This window comes from Carassius auratus, chromosome 23, assembly GCF_003368295.1.
Source record: "Carassius auratus strain Wakin chromosome 23, ASM336829v1, whole genome shotgun sequence".
Taxonomy (NCBI): domain Eukaryota; kingdom Metazoa; phylum Chordata; class Actinopteri; order Cypriniformes; family Cyprinidae; genus Carassius; species Carassius auratus.
The window spans coordinates 11089922-11111400 of record NC_039265.1 but is presented as its reverse complement, the minus strand read 5'-3'; the positions used below and the strand labels follow the sequence as shown (position 1 = coordinate 11111400).

The following is a 21479-nucleotide window of genomic DNA, read 5'->3' as shown; positions in this document are numbered from 1 at the left end:
GGATTAATAAGTGTGTCTTCCTTCCCAACAGCTGCTTGAGGACATGAGATTTACAGACCGATGGAGAAAGAATCACGAGATTCAATGGGAGATAAAAAGTTCAAGTTCACAACAAGAGAATTATCTCTTTCTCTATCTTACAGTTCATACATCTTGTAGACTTTCTGATATCCTACTGTTTTACTTTCTTAATACACCTTATTAAGGTCTGGTCTTATTAAGAACTATTTCAGAGAAATAATCGTCTCAAAATGTAGTAACTTTCTCCAGCTTTGAAAAGTATTTCCTTTTTGGCCAATGAAACACCCTCTTTTTATGGTCCAATCAGCTACCAAAGAATAAATTAAAGTCCCACCTTGCAATTTTTCTGAATTTGATTTTATTTCCTTTAAGAAAACTTTCATTCATAACATTAACAAACATAGTCATCAGATTATAGTTAACTTCGACATATAAGCAGTTCATTAAACCATTATATCTTTGTAAGATGATTTTTAAAAGGCTTGTTTGATGATGGTTGTAGCTGACACTGATAGGTCATTTATGGGTTGTGTATGAGGTATTTGTAATATCAGGGTTTTGCTCCTTTTTTGTATTTTTAAGACTTTACAATTTAAATATAATATTGTGTATGTGTGTCAATTGCATGAATTCTGATGTGCTTAATTGGTGGTACTGCTAAGTTTTATTAAATTGAAGGTCATGTGACCTTCCTGATTAGATTTAACCTGGAAGTGCTGCGAATTGAATGATGAGATTTAAACTTAGATACACCTGTTAGAGCTCTTCACCATTCTACTGCTGGTAACCAGGCCAACACGGTAAAAGTGTTCATTTATGTAGATTTCTTTATTTGCATTGATGTCCTTCGAATTGTTATGTGTGTGTAAAACTATATTTTTGTGTTTCTGTTTGTATGTAGTTTTCACGGTGTTCCATATCTATAAATAAAACAAATGGACATCAGTATTTTGGAAACATGGACTGTTTAATGACCAGCGAGTAGTTACAGTGAAAACGTGGCCTAATTCCATTCCACCAAAGTTTACTTCGGCTTCAGCGTGCGGCTTCTCGCGTCTGGGTCTTTCGGAGTGGTTGGCTGCTTCCTGCGGTGATGGAGGCGGCTGTCTTCGGCGCGCGATTCTAGTGCGGTATTCCTGGATCCTTGAGTGGTGCAAACTGGGTTCATCGTGCAGCTGGTGCCTCATTTCGTAGGACTGATTGTTGCAAGTTTCAGCGTGCAACTATGCGTCTTCCCGCGGTGGTTTGTTGCGGGTTTTACGTACAGTTGTGATACATCCCGATGAAGGACTTTCTCACGCAGCCTGATTCATCCGTGCATCAGCAGGTCAGACTATAAAATATTAAATGTTATCTTTGGTAAATGGATGGTTTTAGAAGTTAAAATAAAATTGTTACAAGACAAAGCTGCCTATAATTAGAGAACAATGTAAGAAAGAAATGTCCTAGTGACAATTGGTTCTTAATTTGCTTAATTGAAATAGTGTTTAAAGTAACATTTAAGTGGCATTACTCTATTTAAGAGTTTCACTGTTATTGACTGTTATTTTATTATGTGTTGTATTGTTGTTTAAAGTGTTAAATTTTTAAGAGCGAAAATGTCAGTTCAGGGTGATTTAGCAGAGCAAAATGAATCTCCATTACAAGTTAATGAGTGTGTTGTGAGAAATCGACATGAATCATGTACCACATGTACTGAAAAATCTGAGGCAAGACTTAAAGAGCTTAATTCTACTTTATTAAAGACCAATGAAATTAGGAAATCTTCCCGTGATAAACATTTAACACCAAAGATGCAGGAGTTAAAAGCACAAGAACTGGTCCAAAGGGAAAGCAAGTTCATATCTGCATATAATAGTTGGAAGATCCATGTCAGAGAGGTTCGTTTAAAGTTAAAACAGGAGTGTTCTGAAAGTGATTTGTGTGACATGATGGATGGGGTTGAGAAGAGAGAATCTGAATTGAAAGGCCTATATGATAGCATGCGACTCCAAGCAGTACCAAGTCAAGAAATTAGAAGAAAAATGGATGCATGTTCAGCTGTGACTGCAGACTTGATTAAAATAATGAATGTACGTTTAGTGGAGGATGGCATGGAGTTCGATGCTGAAGCTGAGAAGGCAAGATTGCGTGTGTTGTTGGACTGTGAGTATGCTAGGTCCATATACGGATCCACAGTTTCTAGAGCCACAGTTTTTAGTAATCACTCTAAACCCTCTTCAGAGTCTGCAAGCATTTCCGCTAGAAGAGCAGAGACTGCCGCGTTGTTAGCTGCAAAGAAAGCAGAAATGGAAATGGAGGCTGACATTGATGCACAAAGGCAGCGATTGAAGAAGCTTGAAAATCTTAGAGACATTGAGGTTATGGAAGCAAGGCTTCGAGTGTATACTGAGGAGGAGTTAAGAGTAAGAAGTCAGCAGTGTGGTTCAGCATGTAGTGATGTGAGCAACCCCAGTCCCCTGGTTCCTAATACATCAAGTTTGAGTCCGCAAGTCACAAAAGGTGAGGTATCCGTAGTACAGGCATTGCAAGAGTCAATGGCCCTATCTCGACTTCCCGTTCCAGAACCTTTTGTATTTTTTGGTGACCCACTTAAGTTTATAGAGTGGAGCACAACCTTTAAGGCTCTTATAGAGAGACGGTGTCTGAATTCAGCAGACAGGCTGTTCTATTTGCAAAAGTATATTGATGGTGAAGCAAGATCAGTTTTGAAAGGTAGTTTTTATAGGAAAGATGAACAAGCCTATCAGCAAGCCTGGGAGAAGTTAAATGCTAGATATGGTCACTCCTTTGTGGCGCAACGTGCCTTTAGAGAGAAACTAAATAGGTGGCCTAAGATTGGTGCATCAGAGTACGTTAAGCTAAGAGAGTTCAGTGACTTCTTGCAATCATGTAGTGATGCTATGCCGCACATCAAGGGTCTTCAGGTGTTGAATGATTGCGAAGAGAATCAGAAGATACTAGTCAAACTTCCCAACTGGGTGACGAGTAGGTGGAACCGTTATGTCACAAAACAGCTAGATCAAGATAAAGATTATCCAAGCTTTAGTGAGTTTGCTTCATTTGTCTCAAAGGAAGCACGCATAGCGTGCAATCCTGTGTCATCGTTGTATGCATTGAAGATCTGTGAAGAAAAGCCCTTCAAGGAGATCAAGCGTTTAAGAGTAAATACGTTGGCAACCACGGTGAATGATTTAGATGCAGCATGTGCTATGGGTAATACCAGCAATATTATTGACCGCAAGACTAAAGAGTCTAGTAATTTGAAGAGCACACTGGTGCATGGCACAACTTTAGTTAAATGTTTGTTCTGTGGAGAGAGTCATTCAGTTCATGACTGTCAAAAATTAATGGAAGAGCCTGTGGAGGAAAGGAGACTGTTTGTTAGGGGGAATAAGTTGTGCTTTGCATGCTTAAGAAGGGGACATGGCTCCAAAGATTGTAGAAATCGGTCCATATGTGCTGTATGTAAGAAGCGCCACCCAACTCTTTTGCATGAAGATCGTCAGCCAGTAAATGAGTTACATTCACAGATGGTTTTGCAGGCTGAAGAGAGTACATCCTCTCTATCATGCTGTGTGAATGGAGGAGAAGGTGGTACAACATCAATGATTGTTCCGGTATGGCTGTCTTCTGGCTCAGAGTCTGAAATCCTTGTTTATGCCTTATTAGACACTCAAAGTAGTCACACATTTATTGATCAGGAAGTGTGTGAAAGTTTGCGGGCATCAATGGAACCAGTAAAACTAAAGCTTTCCACGATGATGGGAAAAGACTCCATTGTAGAAAGTCAGAGAGTCTGTGGACTTCAAGTGAGAGGGTTTTCTTTAGATAGCTCTATCTACCTGCCTCCCGTTTATACAAGGGATTTCATTCCTTTTGAGCGCACCCATATTCCCACCTGTGAGACTGCTAAAAGGTGGAGACATCTAGAAGTCATTGCTGATGAAATGCCTGCACTAATGGATTGTGGAGTAGGTCTTTTGATTGGCTATGATTGCTCCAGAGCATTGGCACCTCGACAGGTCATCAATGGAGGTGATGAAGAGCCTTATGCCATTAAGACCGACCTGGGCTGGAGCATCATAGGAGGTACTCCAAATGGTGTGAACTTCAAGGATGTGACTAGTATATGTCACCGCATATCAGTCAGGGAGCTTCCCCTTGTGACACCTGCTGCTGTTAGAGCCCTTGAGCTGGATTTGGTAGATAGTCGGTTAGGAGAAAAGAGCATATCTCAGGACGATGTTCAGTTTCTGCAGGTTCTAAAGGAAGGCGTTTATCATAATGAATGTGGCCATCTTGAGATGCCCCTTCCCTTTGAAACTAGTCCCCAACTTCCAAATAATAAGAAGCTTGCATTAGTACGACTGAAGCATCTTAAAAGGAAATTGGACAAGGATCCTCAATTCAAATGTGATTACAGGATGTTTATGGAAGGTGTCTTAAGAGATGGGGATGCAGAAATAGCTGATGAGAAACTAGATATGGGAAATTTGTGTTATATTCCACACCAAGGTGTTTATCACCCAAAGAAGCCAAATAAGATCAGGGTAGTCTTCGATTGTACTGACACGTTTAAAGGTACCGCTTTGAATGACTATCTATTGACTGGGCCCGATCTTACCAATGGGTTGACTGGAGTGCTTTGTCGCTTCCGCAAACATCAAATTGCTGTCATGTGTGACATTGAGAAAATGTTTAATAGATTTCATGTCATTAGGGAAGATCAGGATTACCTGCGTTTTCTGTGGTGGTTAAATGGTGATCTAAACACAGAGCCCAGAGAATATCGAATGAAAGTACATCTCTTTGGAGCATCATCCTCCCCAGGTTGCGCCAATTATGGCCTGAAGTGTCTCGCCAGCATTGAGAGGGAGTATCCTTTAGCTGCTAGTTTCATCACAAATAATTTCTATATAGATGATAGTCTCATAAGTCTGGAATCCGTTGAGCTGGCAATTAGGCTGGTGGAAGAAGCTCAGGCTCGGTGTGCTAAAGGAAAACTACACCTTCACAAATTTGTTTCCAACAATAGAAAAGTGCTTGCGTCCATCAGTGAGAGTGACCGTGCTGTTGAGGTGGAAAATGTGGATTTCCATAATGATTATCTTCCAGTTAAGAATGTTCTGGGAGTAAGGTGGGATGTGGAGAATGACGCCTTTACCTTTAATTCTGTGCTTGATGAGAAACCTGCCACACAACGTGGTATTCTTTCCATTGTGGCTTCCATTTATGATACATTGGGGTTCTTGGCTCCATTCATCATATCCGGTAAGAAGGTGCTGCAAGAGATGTGTCATAAGGGCATAAGTTGGGATGAACCACTACACATTGAATTGAGATCAAGGTGGGAGAGCTGGTTGAAGGATTTGTCTAATCTAGAAAAGGTACAGATACCAATAGGTTTAACATCTTCAAACTTCAGGAAGATCTTGAGAACTGAGTTGCAACACCTTTTTGATGCAAGTAGTAAAGGTTATGGTCAGTGCTCCTATTTCAGGCTGGTGAGTGTACCAAGGTACATTGTGCCTTAGTTACGGGGAAAGCGAGAGTTGTCCCCACACAAGTTGTCTCCATGCCAAGATTAGAGTTAACAGCAGCAGTGATTTAACTAAAAGTTAAATTGCCTTATCACTTTATTCAAATTCAGGTGTATTGATATCATGTAGGTCTTGGCATTTTGGTCACATGTTGATGTGTACTGCATTTAATATTAAAACAATGTGATATGGTGAACAATTTGTTCATTTTAACTGAAGAATGTGTAATAATGAATTGTGGGGATAGAATCATGTTAGTTGTTTTCATGTATTGTGTTGATGCCTGGAAATTTCCACTGATTATTCAAATTGTTGCATTCTATGTTTATTGAATAGATCAAGGGTAATTTGGTGGGAGTGTAGCTGACACTGATAGGTCATTTATGGGTTGTGTATGAGGTATTTGTAATATCAGGGTTTTGCTCCTTTTTTGTATTTTTAAGACTTTACAATTTAAATATAATATTGTGTATGTGTGTCAATTGCATGAATTCTGATGTGCTTAATTGGTGGTACTGCTAAGTTTTATTAAATTGAAGGTCATGTGACCTTCCTGATTAGATTTAACCTGGAAGTGCTGCGAATTGAATGATGAGATTTAAACTTAGATACACCTGTTAGAGCTCTTCACCATTCTACTGCTGGTAACCAGGCCAACACGGTAAAAGTGTTCATTTATGTAGATTTCTTTATTTGCATTGATGTCCTTCGAATTGTTATGTGTGTGTAAAACTATATTTTTGTGTTTCTGTTTGTATGTAGTTTTCACGGTGTTCCATATCTATAAATAAAACAAATGGACATCAGTATTTTGGAAACATGGACTGTTTAATGACCAGCGAGTAGTTACAATGGTTTTTAACCATATAATGCATTGCAATTCAATGATGATTGAAAGATGAACAAATAAACTTTCCTCAAAAGCCTGATACATCATATTTCTCAATAAAACGATTTATAATCAAGAAAACCTACAGTAAGTGGCTTCAATATGATTAATTTTTAAATATTACTAACAGTATAAAAGTTGTTTTTACTATATGAAATAAAAGGGGGGTGTTTTACAGGACTTTTATTTGCTAAAAAATCAGTTGGATGACAGAAGGCATGTATTAGAATGTGTACAATGGGTTTTTCAGCAATATTCGCATATTTGAATATTTAAAAAAATGAATACGGTTTGTTATATTTAAATGTACAATCTGGTCATCAGTTCGTCTGATACATTTGCGAGTTTTGTCATATACTGTACGTTATGACCGATCTCAAGCAGAACTTCACTGACACATTACTCAAATTCTCAAGGGCCGGATACGTTTTCATTTTACCTCATGGTTAAAAGCTATACTTATCTTAGAACAGGTGTGTGTACGGGCCGAACAGGTGTTTGCACATTATTTTGTGGGTGTGATAAAGACTATGATTTGTGACAGTGGAGACTAGCATCAGCAGAACTAAGATTGTGAAGAAATTGCATTAGAACATGAGAAATATTGAAAGTTGTTTCCACTATTCAGTCTTGGGAGACGTTTATATGTATAATTGTACAGCATGTCTTTGTGTTTGTGTGAAAGACAAATAATCATTTCTAGCTTTTTAACAAATTCTATGTGAGAGTAATGACAAAACAACAGATCCGTTCATTTGCAAATGCTCATATTGTGCTTGTACATTCTGTCCTAGGATTTGATTCGATAATGTCAGAGTTTATGAGGAGACATTTGCCATCTCAGCAGTGGTTTGCACACAAGTTTGAAATATGGTACACTTTTCTGTTTTACAAGATGTTCTTAGATAGGAACGATCACGTCAACGCTTCTGAAGAAAACATTGCAATTTATGACTCTGGTTACAATCTCAACCACTGTTGGTGAGTTTAACTTCATAATTTTTTAGAATAGCATACTGTGGTACTACTCTTTCTATTACTTTAGCATACAGTATATCCTGTGTGTGCATAGAGTGTATGTAAGCGTATGGAAATGGAAGGTCAAACTGAGCACATTACACATTAAATGCAATGCAATGCTCTTGACCGTCCATTTCCAGTGGGGCTGTTGAAAAAAAACATTATCCAATATTTTTTGCTTTTTTCTTCAGATCATTTGATGGGAATAACTAAACTGCAAGGGGGAAAAAAAGAAAAAAAGGGAAAAGAAAAGCAGCTGTATGAACTATTTTGAAATTAAATATATTTTCTCAATCAAAATGTTATGGCATTTGCTGCATTCAACATGCAATGCAACATGCAATACAATGAATTGATTTATACTGTATTTGTGTGCTGCTTTACAATATATATATTTTTTAATACAGCACTCAAGCTTTTTTATGTTTTTAAAAGAAGTCTCTTAAACTCACCAAGGCTGAATTGATTTAATCAATAATACAGTGAAACAGTAATACTGTGAAATATTATTTACAATTGTAAATAATGTTTTTTTTTTTTTAACATATTTTTAAAATGTCATTTCTTCATTTGATGCAAAGCTGAATTATCAGCATCATTACTCCAAGTCTTCAGTTTCTCTGTCTATAGATCCATCTAGGCTTCCATCTATCCATCCATCCATCCTTAAAAATGTCAGTTTATTATTAATTTATTATTCATTTCAACTCATTTCCTTTCATTCTAATTTGAATAAAAAGTTTGCATTCAGTTTGCAACCTTAATTCAAATCAAATTCTTAATTTGGTTATGAATGGGACACAACCACTTGGACTAAATTTTCAAAATTCATAAATCTTTACATTGTGGCATAAGCAGCAGCAGCCACTGTATTTGGGGGCATGCCTTCTTGTGCATCTTCTCAGGTGTTTTCTAGAGATTCATCATCAAGCGTGCTTCTTTAATAACCCTAGAGCTGAAATATCACTCTGATTCCTCTGCAGGCTCCCATAATGACATTCTCAGACAGGAATATGGCTGTGCGCGGAGGAGCGGTGGCTTTTGCCAGATTTGCACTCGGCTTGTCCCGTTTATCAGCAGATTTATAGATGGAGTGGAAAAGCCCCCTCATTCCTACGCAGATGTCTGGCCAATCACCATAATACTTTCATCTCACATTACTCTGCCATCGAGTCTACTGCCACATATGCCCACCCGCTGCGTAAGCAAGTACACACATCCATGTTAATATTCAGCAGAAGGAAAATGACAGTCATATAGTGAATATTACTTTCGGCATGCACTAACAACTAGCTTCCCAAACGACATCTCTCGCTCTCTTTCGAGGCCTTCATCAGTCTGTGTTTACAGAAAGATTTCCAGCATTAACTTGAATGTTTTGTTGAAAACGGAGTGCTTTCTAATGCTACATTTACGGCAAATTTTGTTATGCAAACCAAGATGTGAGATCAGCGCTTTGATTTATAATATTTGGGCTCCATAAAGTCTTTTTAATTTTGGATGGGATTTTTGAATGACAGCGAACGTTTTTGGAGCTTTAAACTGTAGATTGTATTATCGCTTCTGGCTCGAGCATTTATGATTTTGTGAAAGCCTACTCCCCCTCCTGTTTCCAACCTCTCTCACTGTCGCACACAGACAAACGGCGATATCCTCGTCTGGAATATTCTTCACTGGTCTGATGAGAATCCAACCGTCGAGATCCGTGAAGAGTCAGAGGTCATTGTCTCACGCAGAGAAAAGCTCTGTTAGAAAGAGGGGGAACCAGAGGCATATGCTCAGTGTCCACAACAATGCCAGCATCTGGAGTTATCATGGTTTACATCACAGACAGATCGTTTTTCTAAAAACATGACTTTTTAAACGTTTTTCCATATATGGATATGTACAACACAGAACAGTCAAGTAAAAACGTCGTAATACAAGAAGTTATGTCACAGTTTGGCCAGAAACACACTCCAAATGCACAGTCATTCCAATTTTGCTATCAAATATCCTTCAAATATCATTAAAACAAATATATTGTATTTAAGGTGTAACCGAATGTAAGATCTAACCATGGGGTGGAATGAATGTAATAACTGCATCGTCCGGCTGCAGAATGCATCTTACTTCATGAATAACTCCTAAAACTCACAAATCATTATGCATTTATTCACTTCTGGTTCATTGTGCTGAAGACAATGAGCTTTTTGAATGGGTTTCTGATTAAATGTCTGAAATAAAGTCTGTGTTTATCAAAAGCTAAAGATATTTTCACATTTCATTCTACAGCAAATAAACATAAAATATATAAATAATATGCTAATGAATGAAATTAATTGGCGATTGCTGACAAAACACTTTTTGAGGTTGTCTGCGAAATTAAATGTTATCACACAGAGCATGAAAACTCATCTACTCACTAGTCACTTTGAACATTTCATTCTTATAACAACACTCTTGAAAACTCTAATAATGCAGATTTTCCAATTTGTAGATTTTAAATGAAGACTGGATGATGGCATGTGACCATGTTGTCAAAAGCCTATGTTAAGGTCTTTTGTCTTTTTGCTTTTAGTGATCACATTTATATAAAACAGTGTGTATTAATTTCTGAAGAATATCATTAAAACATGCAGGAATCATTAACATTTGTTCTATTTTCTGCATAATCCAAAATCCATTCAAAAGTAACTGTGTTCTGACAGAATATTATGTATATATTGTATACTGTATATAGTCCATAGGGCCAATAATAGTACTCATAAATGAAGGAACAATATATATGGTTAAGAACCAGAATCCATTGTGTTACAAAACGTATGACATCTGGACAAAACCCAGAGAATATTCAAGGCTTTCGAGAACTGATGAGAAAAAAAACATTTCTGTAACCCATTAATCAGACATCTCTAATTAGGCATACACCAGTTTTGCAAGTACAAAGCCATTTAACAGTATTCATTGGCCCTTGTAACTCCTACAGATTTATTGGATTTAAATCAATATATCTTCAGCAATATTGCGAAGCTGCTGAAGTATTTTTTTCATAGCTTCTTCAGGATGCAGTATGTCATTTTTATCACAAGGAGGCACTCCAGATTGAACCAAGACAGACAGTGGGACTGTTGGTTTCAATTCTCTCAAAATAAAACAAGAAGTGGCACTTCAGAAGGGATCGCCTAGCATGAGGAACTGCATACAAATGGAACAAATGAATAAGTAAAAACAGATTGTCAGATTAATTAGCATGTCACACGGTTAGCTTGAGGCTATAGGTCAGTGGACGAATTGTCCAAGATTGCAGCAAAGTAGAGCAAGCTCCCCCCAACACCCCCCCCCACCCCCCCGTATCTTCAACTCAACAAAATTTAGAGCACACTGACCCAACAATCTTAATTCGATAATACGGGAAGGTGCTCCCACCAGGGTGTATGTGTTACAGTGCAATACTCATAAACCCAAACGCTGTAACTACCCTAGACTGTTGAGCACAAGACTATTAAGCGTTTAATCAGATTAGGAGAGATGGGTTAATATCCCTCTCATGGAGCGCTAAATATAGCATATTCAAAGTGCCGCTTAACTAAAGGATAACATTAGCCCTGCCCAGCCCCCTCTACGTTACACGCCCTCAGACCCAATTTCTCATCCAGCTGAACCCGGAGGGCGAGCTAAGCTAGCGTACGTATGTCAAAGCAGGAGCTAAACTGTTTAGTCTCCTATTAACATAGATGTTAGCTAAGTTAGCTTCCTTTGCCTCATAGCTAAAGTAACACTCAACACTGAAAAACCTTGCTACTGTACGTGTACTGCATTAAGCCAACTAGGACTTGTTATAGCACTTGCATATCATTCCTCTTTTGTTGATTTTGATAGCTTCCATTGCCTCATTTGTAAGTGGCTTTGGATAAAAGCGACTGCTAAATGACTAAATGTAAATGTAAATGTAACACTCACTGTTTACTTTCATGCATTATAGCATGAACTTTATTTGAGTTTCCTGAAAATCAAACTCCATGACTTTGTTGATGTATGCGCAACATGAACTATTGAACTATTTAAGAATTATTTAAGCTACAAGAACTCAGCAACAGTAAGCTATATTTTTTGACAAATGACTCATCCTCAGCCTTTTTGAGCAAGAATGTTATTTTTCTTTATAAAAGTGCAGAATTTTATCTTCCAACATAGAGGGAATATTAATAATATTTGTCTGAATCACAGTATAAATATTAAAAGCATCTCGTTTGAACCAGCCTAAATTGGTCTATTGATTTCCCAGAATGACTTTTAAATTCCAATTCAGTTTTGGATTGAAGTAGTAAATAAAATGCCTATTTTCAATTTGAATTTAAAATGCAAAAAGGTAGAAATAAAATGCAAAATATTTTTATAGGCCTGTATCAGCATATCAATTAAAAGTTTGCTGAATTGATTTGAAAAAAAAAGCTTGAAATGCCACCTATCGAAATATGTATTCCTATGTTACCATTTAACTTTTGTGCACCAGGGTGGAAGAACACTGTATTTCCCACAATGCATTGCCTTTGTTGACTTTCTTAGAATTACAGTTCAGTAAATTCCTCTTTTTGCCATTTCATTTCAACTTCTCATGCGGTCTGGCCAACTCGATTCAAATTTTCAGATTACGTAACTCTAAATTTTGCAAAACTGTGCAAGACCAGGCGAATGTCAGCAAACCAACTTAGGCTGGTTTAATTGGTATTTTTTCCCCAATTAGTGGAAATATGGACAGTGGAAGGAAGATTAAAAGAGAATGTGTGAGACAACCTTTAGATAGCAGCACATATCACAAGTTACTAAATATAAATATAAGTTTTTTACCCAAGTCAAGTGTGCTATAGTAGCAAGTCCTAATGAGAAAGTACAAAGGGGAGAAAGTAAATGAGGTAGAGTTGGGGACAGCTGGAGCAATATCCTGTCCACGGCAACATGACGTAGGCTGCGATAAATCTTCTTGCACTGTGTATTGCTTAGCTAACAGTTACAGGTCTGTTGAGAGACGTACTGTCGCCAAAGTGCATTAAACGCTGAAGAATATATGTAGAAATTGTTAAACTGGTCGATTTTTTTTTTAGTTTACTGACAAAATAATCAATTTATAGCACCATTTATGTCTGACTTGTTCATGCAAGTAAGTGCTAGTTTTAGTCAAGCATACTATTAACCAGCAAAACCATACAAAACACAGCAAATGCTAATCTTATCAGCAGGTCATGTATGTCGTATGCTGTGCATTGGTTTTGTTAAAACCGCACAACAGGAAGAGATCATCTATAGACAAACAACAAGAGATCAGGGTTAAACAGTGGCTTGTGCGATGTTTTGTTGATAACAAACATCACTGAGCCAATGTAACTTTTAAAATCACCATTTAATGAGTCATTCATGTTGGAAAATACATGACACATATTGACAGTAGTGAGCTCAGAATATCACATCTGAATTCACATACAAGTTTAATTTAGAAGATAAAACACACATAGACTGAGACATTCACACTTGTGTGGGCACCCAAATGCAATGACTCGAAATGAAAATTTACACCAACGTTTGTTGAGAATTTGCTGCACTAATGCTCAGTCGGGTCTTTGGACTCATAAAACACAACAGTACTTTTCACAGCATTAGAGTAAGGTCCTAACCAAGACCTTAGCACAAACATCAAAATGTACAAAAATAGCAGAATCAGTAGAAAAATAAGAGATATGATTATATGCGAGTATGCGTATGGGAGGAACGTGTCCATCTTTGTATGATCAGTTAGGGAGAATTTATCCCTAAGTACATGTGACATTCTCAAGCCCTGTCCCAACTTGCTGTTCTGTAGATCTGTGGCAACCTTCATATGAATGTGAGCATAGAATGCCCCCACCCCTTTGATCAGTATGCACCTTTATACTACTACCAGACAGTATATGCAGCATTGCATCACCAGAGTGTAGAACCAACTGAGGACAGCCAGGGCTTAGGGTATCCTTTGGGACAGGGTCTCCCATTGTTGTTTCTGAAAGGTGCTCCCGAGTGCCCCTTATACCCTTCTTTTGCCCTGTCTGCACCTTTGGACCACCACTCGACAGTCTATGCAGTATTGCATCACCAAAGTGTGGAACTGGTAACATTGGGGACAGGGCCTTAACATATGTCAGAGCATTCAGATTCAGATTCTATGGAATCATTCAACTGGGGGATTGTGTTGCATTGAGTTCCAACAGCATGTAGATGCTTTTACGTCAAGTATTGTTGATTCACAATCTTGAGGAATATCAAGAATATCTTTGGTATATGTTCTGCTTCCCTTAAACAAGCTTCTGCCTCTCACTGCTATGTCTATGCTGGTCTTAATCCCCCAGGATATGCAGGTCAGATGTGTCAAAGGTATAATCTCTGGATTTGGTGGCTGTGTGATAATTAGGCCTTCAGAAAGACGCCAGGTAACCTGGATATAACAACAACAACTTTCATTAGTTCTCTTCCTGTTCGGCCTCGACCTGTTTTACTTCCCTGCCTTAGATGTAATGGCATTGCCCTGGACATTTTAATCTGAGCTAAGCCAGCACTGAGCCAACAGTACATTGAGGTCAGTTTAGATGAGACAAGAAGCTGCGAAAAACTCATATGTACAGTCTTACACACAGGTATACCAATCTTGCAAGTGCCTCGGATGTAAAAAGCATCTTATGCAACACTTTCATATAGGCCCCTAAACGAATACATTACAAGAAATAGGTCTTGAAACTATCCGTCGGAAGTGACCTTTAAAACTCATCTATTGTACACTACCTTAATTCATATGTGACTCCAAAAAGATGTCTTGACCAACATACTTTGGAAAAAAATAATAAAATTAAAACCAGTTTAAGGCACTTAAATGATAATCTGTTTTTTGGGTATCTGGAATCTATGAGAATATCCTTGGCTTGAGAAAATTGTCCATTGATTTCAGTCTGATAGCATGAGTAGTGGGCATCAAAAAAGTTCTCTTGCTAATCTATCTGCCCTTTCAACACAATATGCAGGACATCTTTGATTCTTCAAGTATGTCTAACACACATATGTACACAAACACAAAGATAGTCCCTTTTGTGTCTGTATTGCTCTCATAGAGTTTCCATTGTGTTTCCTCTCAGCCAGTGTTGTGCTTCTGTAGGCCTGGCACATAGCCATGGAAAGCCTAGGTAGAATGTGCTGCCCGATGGGAACGAATCCAAGTTACCTCACTCTCCCCTTCCTCTTTCTTCATCTGGCACGCTTGTAGCTTCTCCTTGCAGTGAGCTGGCAGCAGCCAGTTCGGAAAGGTTTTTCTCACATTGTAGAGCACACAAATACAGACTTGTCAACTGGTCTCATTGGGAGAGTGCTCTAATTAGACATGTCGGACCAAATGTGAGTTAACAATTGGTCAGTTGCAGGGCAACCACGATGAGAATGTGTGGGCGGGCTGGCAGGCATACACTGGCTGCACCTGAGCAATGTAGTAATTGCTAAAGTTGCCATCTGCAATGTAAGGTGCAGGCTGGTAATAGCAAGTGACGTTAGCCACATTGGGAATTACATTCTGCTCCGCCAGAACACGTATCGCCAACATGGTGATGAGGCTCAGAATCTGTCGCCGTTCGTGTCCCATCAAGCATACTGTACTTTCATTGACGACACTATACAGGGTGGTCAAGTACTCGTACTTCCGGTCCTCTAATCCCACAAAGTGATTCTGCAGATATGACTCTAGCTTGCGCCTTTGTTCCGCCACATCTGAGAAGTCGATGAAGAACCGGGAACACATGTAGCGTTCGAGAAGCTTCATCTCGGCTTCCGAAGCCGCACGGAAACCTCGCACCAACAGGTGGCAGTACTTCAGCAAGCCGCCACCTCGAATCTCTTCTGGATTTCGCGTGCAGATCAGTTTCTGTTGCAGGTGGTCCAAGGCTACATTGAAGTCTCCGTAAACGCTCTCTCCCACGATGGAGGGGTGGAATGTCTCAGACATGGGGTTTTCAGAGCACTTGTAGAAGAGGAGGAGGGAGTCCAGACGGATTTGAAAAGAGTCAACGCTGAACTCAAACTGGCGCCGCAGGGAATCCACAAACTTCAGTTCGACGTTCTTCCCGCTGTTGTTGGAGAGGGAGATTAGACTCCAGCGGTCTGAATCATTACACACTTTCACCATCTTCTGCACGTAAGCCTCCTGGGGAAAGAGAAAAAAGGTTTGGAGGAGGACAATGTGAGCGTTAAGATTTCTTTAATAAAAAACTTGTTCAAATATTAAAAGATTGAGATGCACAAAAGGGTACAATGTTAAAAATTTCAGCAGATAAAAATCATTCCCCTCTGCATTTTTTAAATGTGTGCAAAAAAACTACTACTGTCAATAGCAAAGGACTACAGCTGCTAATTTTGTCATTGTAAAGTCACTTTGCATATCCAGTAAAGGCTTTCCATTGCATCGCTATTGCTCTAAATTATATCAGCATCATTTGCATACATGAAAAGGCTGTCTGCCTTTGCATACACTGAGTAAAGAGAGGAGAAAACGGATGCGTCGTAAATTGGTTTAGAGAAATCCTCTTTGTAGTAGAAACCAGCATTTTTACTACCAGTGTCCTTATCTCTTGTAGCTTAAATCTAATATATGCTCTCTAGGACATGTCTAGGTCAAGTCTGTGTCAAATTATAGCATGTCGTGCACTTCCCCTTTATTTAGCACATTAAACATATGGAATTATATCAGTTACTAAGTAGTCATTTAGCTGAATCTCTCTTATCCAGAGTGACAGTACACATAAATTAAAGACAGTCCTGATGGAGTAACCTGAGGTTAAGTGCTGGGAGGGTGATGAATAAACTCCTGCAAGGTTTGAATCCACAACTTTTTAATTACTAGCCAGGACTTTTAGCTACCTTTCTTAAAAACCTCTTAAACAGACTATGCAGGTTTGCTGAACTTTTTAACTGTAAAGTGCACAAAACCACATGTAAAAAAAAAAAAAAAAAAAAAAAAAACAGCAAAGACCCGTTTCTCCTGGTTTAACTACAACACATTAAAACAAATAAAAGTCACTAAACGCTTACCTTTAATGTAACTGGCGTGATTTTCTCTTTATTCACAGCTTCAGGCAGGAAATCCAGGAGGGAGTCGAGAACGATATCCTTGACGGTCTGAAACTCCACTTCGCCTTTCAGATCCGCGCAAAATATGAGGTCCAAGTCCTTGTAGCCCAAACCGCTGTCCTCGTGGAGAACGTGACTGGCCGCGGAGCCGTTCAGCCGGACCTCCCGGACGTGAATCTTGCGCTCTTCCATGCGACACCGCACGACTTTGACGATATCCCTGGGTTTCATCTCCAAAGTGGGAAAGTTCCATTTGCCGTGAATGGGGATGGATTCGGTGAGGATGACATCCAGACGCTTTACCTGCTCCCAGTTCAGCACGCTCAAATTACTTAGATTCTCTTCCATTGCGAGTGTTTACAGATTTGTTTGTCTTACAATTTGGCCGTATCACATGAACGGATGAAAGGAATAAATGTTACAATAATTCAGAGAGTTTATATGCACGTCTATCATTCGTGTTGAATGCAGGGCGCTGCCGCTGCGCCTCACCTCTGTGCGTAAAAGCTCTCCAGATGTCCCGTCTGCGCCTTTGCGCACAGCGCTGAAGTTCTCGTGGCGAGGGCGGTGAACGTGGGTTCACACGGCTCTCGGGGGGTGGCCGTGATCATCAAAATGATTGCTGGATGATTACGACGAGTTTTCGAGTCCGACAATAAAGGGCACGCCTTTCCAGAATTACGAATGTCAAATAGCAGAATACCCCGTCCCTTTCCTCAGCTAAAGCAAAAGCCGAAAGCTTTGCCTCTTTACATGTTGTTTTATTCTGTAAAAACAAATACATAAATAGTAAACCAATAATGTGCATACCCTGTTAAATTAAGCACTGAAAGAATATAGATGCGCATAATCAGTTATATGTAAATGGAAGACCTACCTGTATGATCACATTTTCAGCTGCTACTCTGTGTAAAGTGTTGGCTGCTCATGTCATCTTGGTTGCACATAGTGAGGACGCATAGAGATTAACCCGTGAACTAAAGCAGGAGTGACGGAGAGTTTGAGTGACAGCTGCGCGCACCAATCCAGACACGCGCTTCACACCTACGGTAATATTTTACACAGCTATACCCACGTACGACCTGTTAAAGCAGTACTTGAATATTTATAATAAGCAAAAGTATAGCTTGGTAATTTATTTTTAATGTGTTGAGTGTTTATTCTTTTTGCATGGTGTAAACAAACAACTACACTGATATATGACACACAAAAAAATAAAAATTAACTTGGCATTTGAGTCAAAAATGGCAAAGTTTCTAAAGGTAAATAGCGTGAAGGTATACATGACATACATAATACATTAATCAATTAAAGCTGACTAGCAAAACATCCTTTCTGTCTTTATTGACAACACTGAATGTCAATGCTGCCCTCTAGAGAAAGACATCATATTGGAAGTCGAATTTCACCTTATACAGGTGAGCAATGAGGTTGCAGTCTCTGAAGCACATTAAACAAGAAGGAAAAAGAAAACCATGCTTTACAGAAAAAAACACATTTAAAGAAAAATGTCCCGAGATAAGCTACTAAATATCTGACATCCTAAGTGGACGTTCTCAAAAAGAAAATGTTTCATAAAGACTGTAATGTTTTTATTCACTTCTGTAAGTGCCGCAGGGTTTATTTTAGGGTTTGGATTGTGTGGTTAGGTTAGTCTGTAGTAATTGTAATTAGCTTAATTTAAGGGTAAATGAAGTCCCTGTTTGGATGGCCACACAAACCCGTGTTTGTGAGGGAGTGAGGCAGACGTGTGTGAAATGATGTGTGTGTCTGTGTAAGACTACTTGGTAACTGTGTGTGTATAAATGACTGACCGTAATGTCAGGTCAGGCTAGATGTCACCCAGAATCTATCAGGGGGAGCGGACCTGCGTCACAGCCGTAACAGCCAATAAAGTAGGATTATTCTAGATTACCCCCTGCACCATGACTCTTGGAAGCACTTCTGAATGTTTGAGTGTGTGTGTTTGAGAGAAGAAAAGGAGACAAAATGTGTGTTTAGAGAGAGAGATGAATTTGGTTGAATTTAGTGGAACTGCACAATGCTTAGTAAGGGTGAAAAAAGAAGAAGAAGAAAAGAACACTTCCTTGACATTTTATTATTTTTTACGATGACATTATTAATTAAATTATTTACTTTTTAGATAAAGCGTTTATATAGAAATGATACAAATAATAAAAAATAAATCTTTATTGTCATGAAACACAATGCAAAAAGACGTAATAGTCCTTAAATATGCTTCGTTTTCTTTTGACAAACTGTTTTTTTTTTTTTTTTACTTTTCGGGTGAGCTGTGACCTGGCCCATTAGCTGTTGGCATGTGATGTTGTTGAATGGGTCTATAGGAATCTGACATTCCTCAGGGTCAGCTGAAGCGGTCAGGAGTTTCCTGTCTCTCTCTCTCCACATACTCACCCACAGTCATAAAATTTACCAAACTGTTTTTCTTTTAATTGCCCATATGCTTTCTCTTTAGCTCACACTAAAATATATGTTACGGAAATAGAAATGTGAGAGCTTACTACATTATAGTGTCTGTCTCTCGAACCCTTTCTATTCATTTAAAAGGTAATACAGAGACCTATATTTGACTGCTGCAATGAGATCAAATGAACGTTTAGCCAATCCACTACCCCAGCTATACCAGTGTGAGACTTACACGCTTTCTCTCGCTCGCTCTTTCTAACCTTGACCACTAACCCTGTTTCAGCCAGGCTGGGTTTTAGAAAACCCCCATACTAACAATATCATCATGCACAATCATAAACCATGAACCATACTGTATGTTCCAATTTGCATATTTGCAGTGTCACTGACTGGACGAATGCAGCACGTAAACAGTTTAAGGTTTATTAGGAATGGATGGAGGAGGACAAAGGAGTGGATGTGGGATGACGACGAGATGGCAAAGTCGCTCCGTCAAGTTCATTCTTTATTGTCCATTTTTTGATACACTAAAAGGATGTTTTTATATTAGGCCTATTAGTTATAGAAAGACAAACATTATACTTTCTCGTTTGCCGTCAGGATTAAGGAAAATACGCATTTATATAATTGAATGACTTATGAACATTTAATTTCAAAGACCTTGCTAACTTTGTTGAATCCAGCTGTGAGATCTTGTGAAGTGTGTATCCAGCACGATCGCATGTTCTCTGTGCTTTATGCATTTGCCCATGTCATATACATGTCATTTTCTCTGTGTGCCGTATGTAAAAGGAGAGCTTTATTACGTTCTGAACATTCAGGTGAGGTAACCGGTTTACTGCTAACTAGTTAAAACAATCCATGATGAGCTGCACCTTAGATGGAAACACTGTACATTATGATTGAGTTTGTAGTTTAATTCGCCATATTATTAATAGTTTGACCACTGCAGTTCAGTTGTTGACAGTTCCATAGAAAATAAGTTGAAAGCATCCAGTCATCTCATACCACTGAAGTGAATGTTAAGTTTATCAGTATATATTGTAATAAATATTTGAGGAATGATTGCTGTATCTGATTGTATAAGTCTAGATAGAGTAATAGGCAATATAAAAAGAGCCAATGAGAGAAGATGGACACATAAAAAGCACCACTAACAAACAAAATGTATGATGTTTTTTCTGATTAGCTCATTATGAATATTTACAAAATGCATTATTTATTGATGCTACTACTGTATATATAAGTGCATCATCATTTTTTATTTGCTCAGATATCTGTGTCTATCAGTTTGACATCTTCCAGAGATCTTGAGCTTGTTTTGTTTGTTCATGATGCTAACCTCAGTGCGTACATGACTGGTTTGTGGTTAGCTGTAGCCTGAAATGTACGTGCTGTGTTTTCTGTCTCTGTGTGAAGCGGGAGTAAAATGTGGTAAAATAAAAAAGAGGTGTGACATTATAACGTCAAATAGAGGCTTTAATTCTTAAGTCAGCTCTTCAAAGATCAGGAATAAAACAAAGAGTTTGACCATGCTTTTGGAACGCTTTTAAAATGACAGACGTGCATCAAAATATGGGGAAGTTGTGGCCTAATGTTTAGAGAGTTTGACTCCTAGCCCTAGGGTTGTGGGTTCGAGTCTCTGGCCGGCAATACCACGACTGAGGTGTCCTTGAGCAAGGCACCGAACCACCAACTGCTCCCCGGGCGCCGCAGCATAAATGGCTGCCCACTGCAGGGTGTGTGTTCACAGTGTGTGTGTGTGTGTTCACTGCTGTGTGTGTGCACTTTGGATGGGTTAAATGCACAGCATGAATTCTGAGTATGGGTCACCATGCTTGGCTGTATGTCACTTCAGTATTATTCATATAGAGCCCTGTGCCTGACTATTGTTGTTTTTATGTGGACATGCATGCAGCCTGCAGCTGCTTTGACCTCTTTGGCCTCCGTTCTGCATAGGGAAGTGTGTCTTCCTCTTACCAAGGCTGATCCTGCAGTAAAACATCAGCTTTTATTCCAAGGAACTGCCCAAAACAAGGCTTAAGCAACAAGGCAAGATAAACATATATGAGCCTGAAGTTTGTTATTGCATCACATTTTATGAAGAACTATGTACTACATACATGTTTAAACTTTACAATATGCAGTTATTACTGTGCCTCACAGACCCTTTTGTTGGTGTAATTTCCTGTAGTCAGGTAATGTTAAATCATATTTCTGATATAAATCAAACTTCTTAAAAAAATGTATACCCACCTAACAAGCATATATTTTTTTAGGATATTGGCAAAAAGTATGAAATATGATATTTTACTTGTAGTAAATTAAGATTGTGGTATTAATCATTAATGCAGTTGTGCTTTTTTACATATATGAATGTATAATAAAAACCTGTATCAGGTTTTCAAGTGCCACTTGAAAGTTTGTTAACTCCTTGCAGAATCTGTGAAAATTTAATTTGAAAA

The 21479-nt window shown here is 38.6% G+C and overlaps 2 protein-coding genes across 2 annotated transcripts; one reads left to right on the top strand and one right to left on the bottom strand.

Annotated features, from left to right (window-relative positions):
• Window positions 1-522: 522 nt before the first annotated feature.
• Window positions 523-6415, top strand: LOC113040873 (uncharacterized). The gene is made up of 4 exons (XM_026199073.1): window positions 523-821; window positions 923-3237; window positions 4030-6225; window positions 6327-6415. Exons 2-3 carry the CDS (start codon window positions 1620-1622, stop codon window positions 5556-5558), a joined length of 3147 nt encoding a protein of 1048 aa, XP_026054858.1. The 5' UTR covers window positions 523-821; window positions 923-1619; the 3' UTR covers window positions 5559-6225; window positions 6327-6415.
• A 6419-nt stretch (window positions 6416-12834) lies between these two features.
• LOC113041296 (terminal nucleotidyltransferase 5A-like) lies at window positions 12835-17549 on the bottom strand. Its single transcript, XM_026199754.1, has 3 exons — window positions 17465-17549; window positions 16549-17353; window positions 12835-15664 (listed from the first exon to the last, which is right to left on the bottom strand). Exons 2-3 carry the CDS (start codon window positions 16933-16935, stop codon window positions 14882-14884), a joined length of 1170 nt encoding a protein of 389 aa, XP_026055539.1. The 5' UTR covers window positions 16936-17353; window positions 17465-17549; the 3' UTR covers window positions 12835-14881.
• Between the last annotated feature and the right edge of the window lie 3930 nt (window positions 17550-21479).

What these genes read in the sequence shown, in the direction of transcription:
- LOC113040873 (XM_026199073.1), top strand. Translation starts at nt 1,620, where the DNA reads ATGTCAGTTCAGGGTGATTTAGCAGAGCAAAATGAATCTCCATTACAA. An exon ending in AGATGCAGCATGTGCTATGG is followed by an intron (nt 3,238 to 4,029) that starts GTAATACCAGCA and finishes ATTGCTCCAGAG; the next exon opens with CATTGGCACCTCGACAGGTC.
- LOC113041296 (XM_026199754.1), bottom strand. Translation starts at nt 16,935, where the DNA reads ATGGAAGAGAATCTAAGTAATTTGAGCGTGCTGAACTGGGAGCAGGTA. An exon ending in TCACGCCAGTTACATTAAAG is followed by an intron (nt 15,665 to 16,548) that starts GTAAGCGTTTAG and finishes CTCTTTCCCCAG; the next exon opens with GAGGCTTACGTGCAGAAGAT.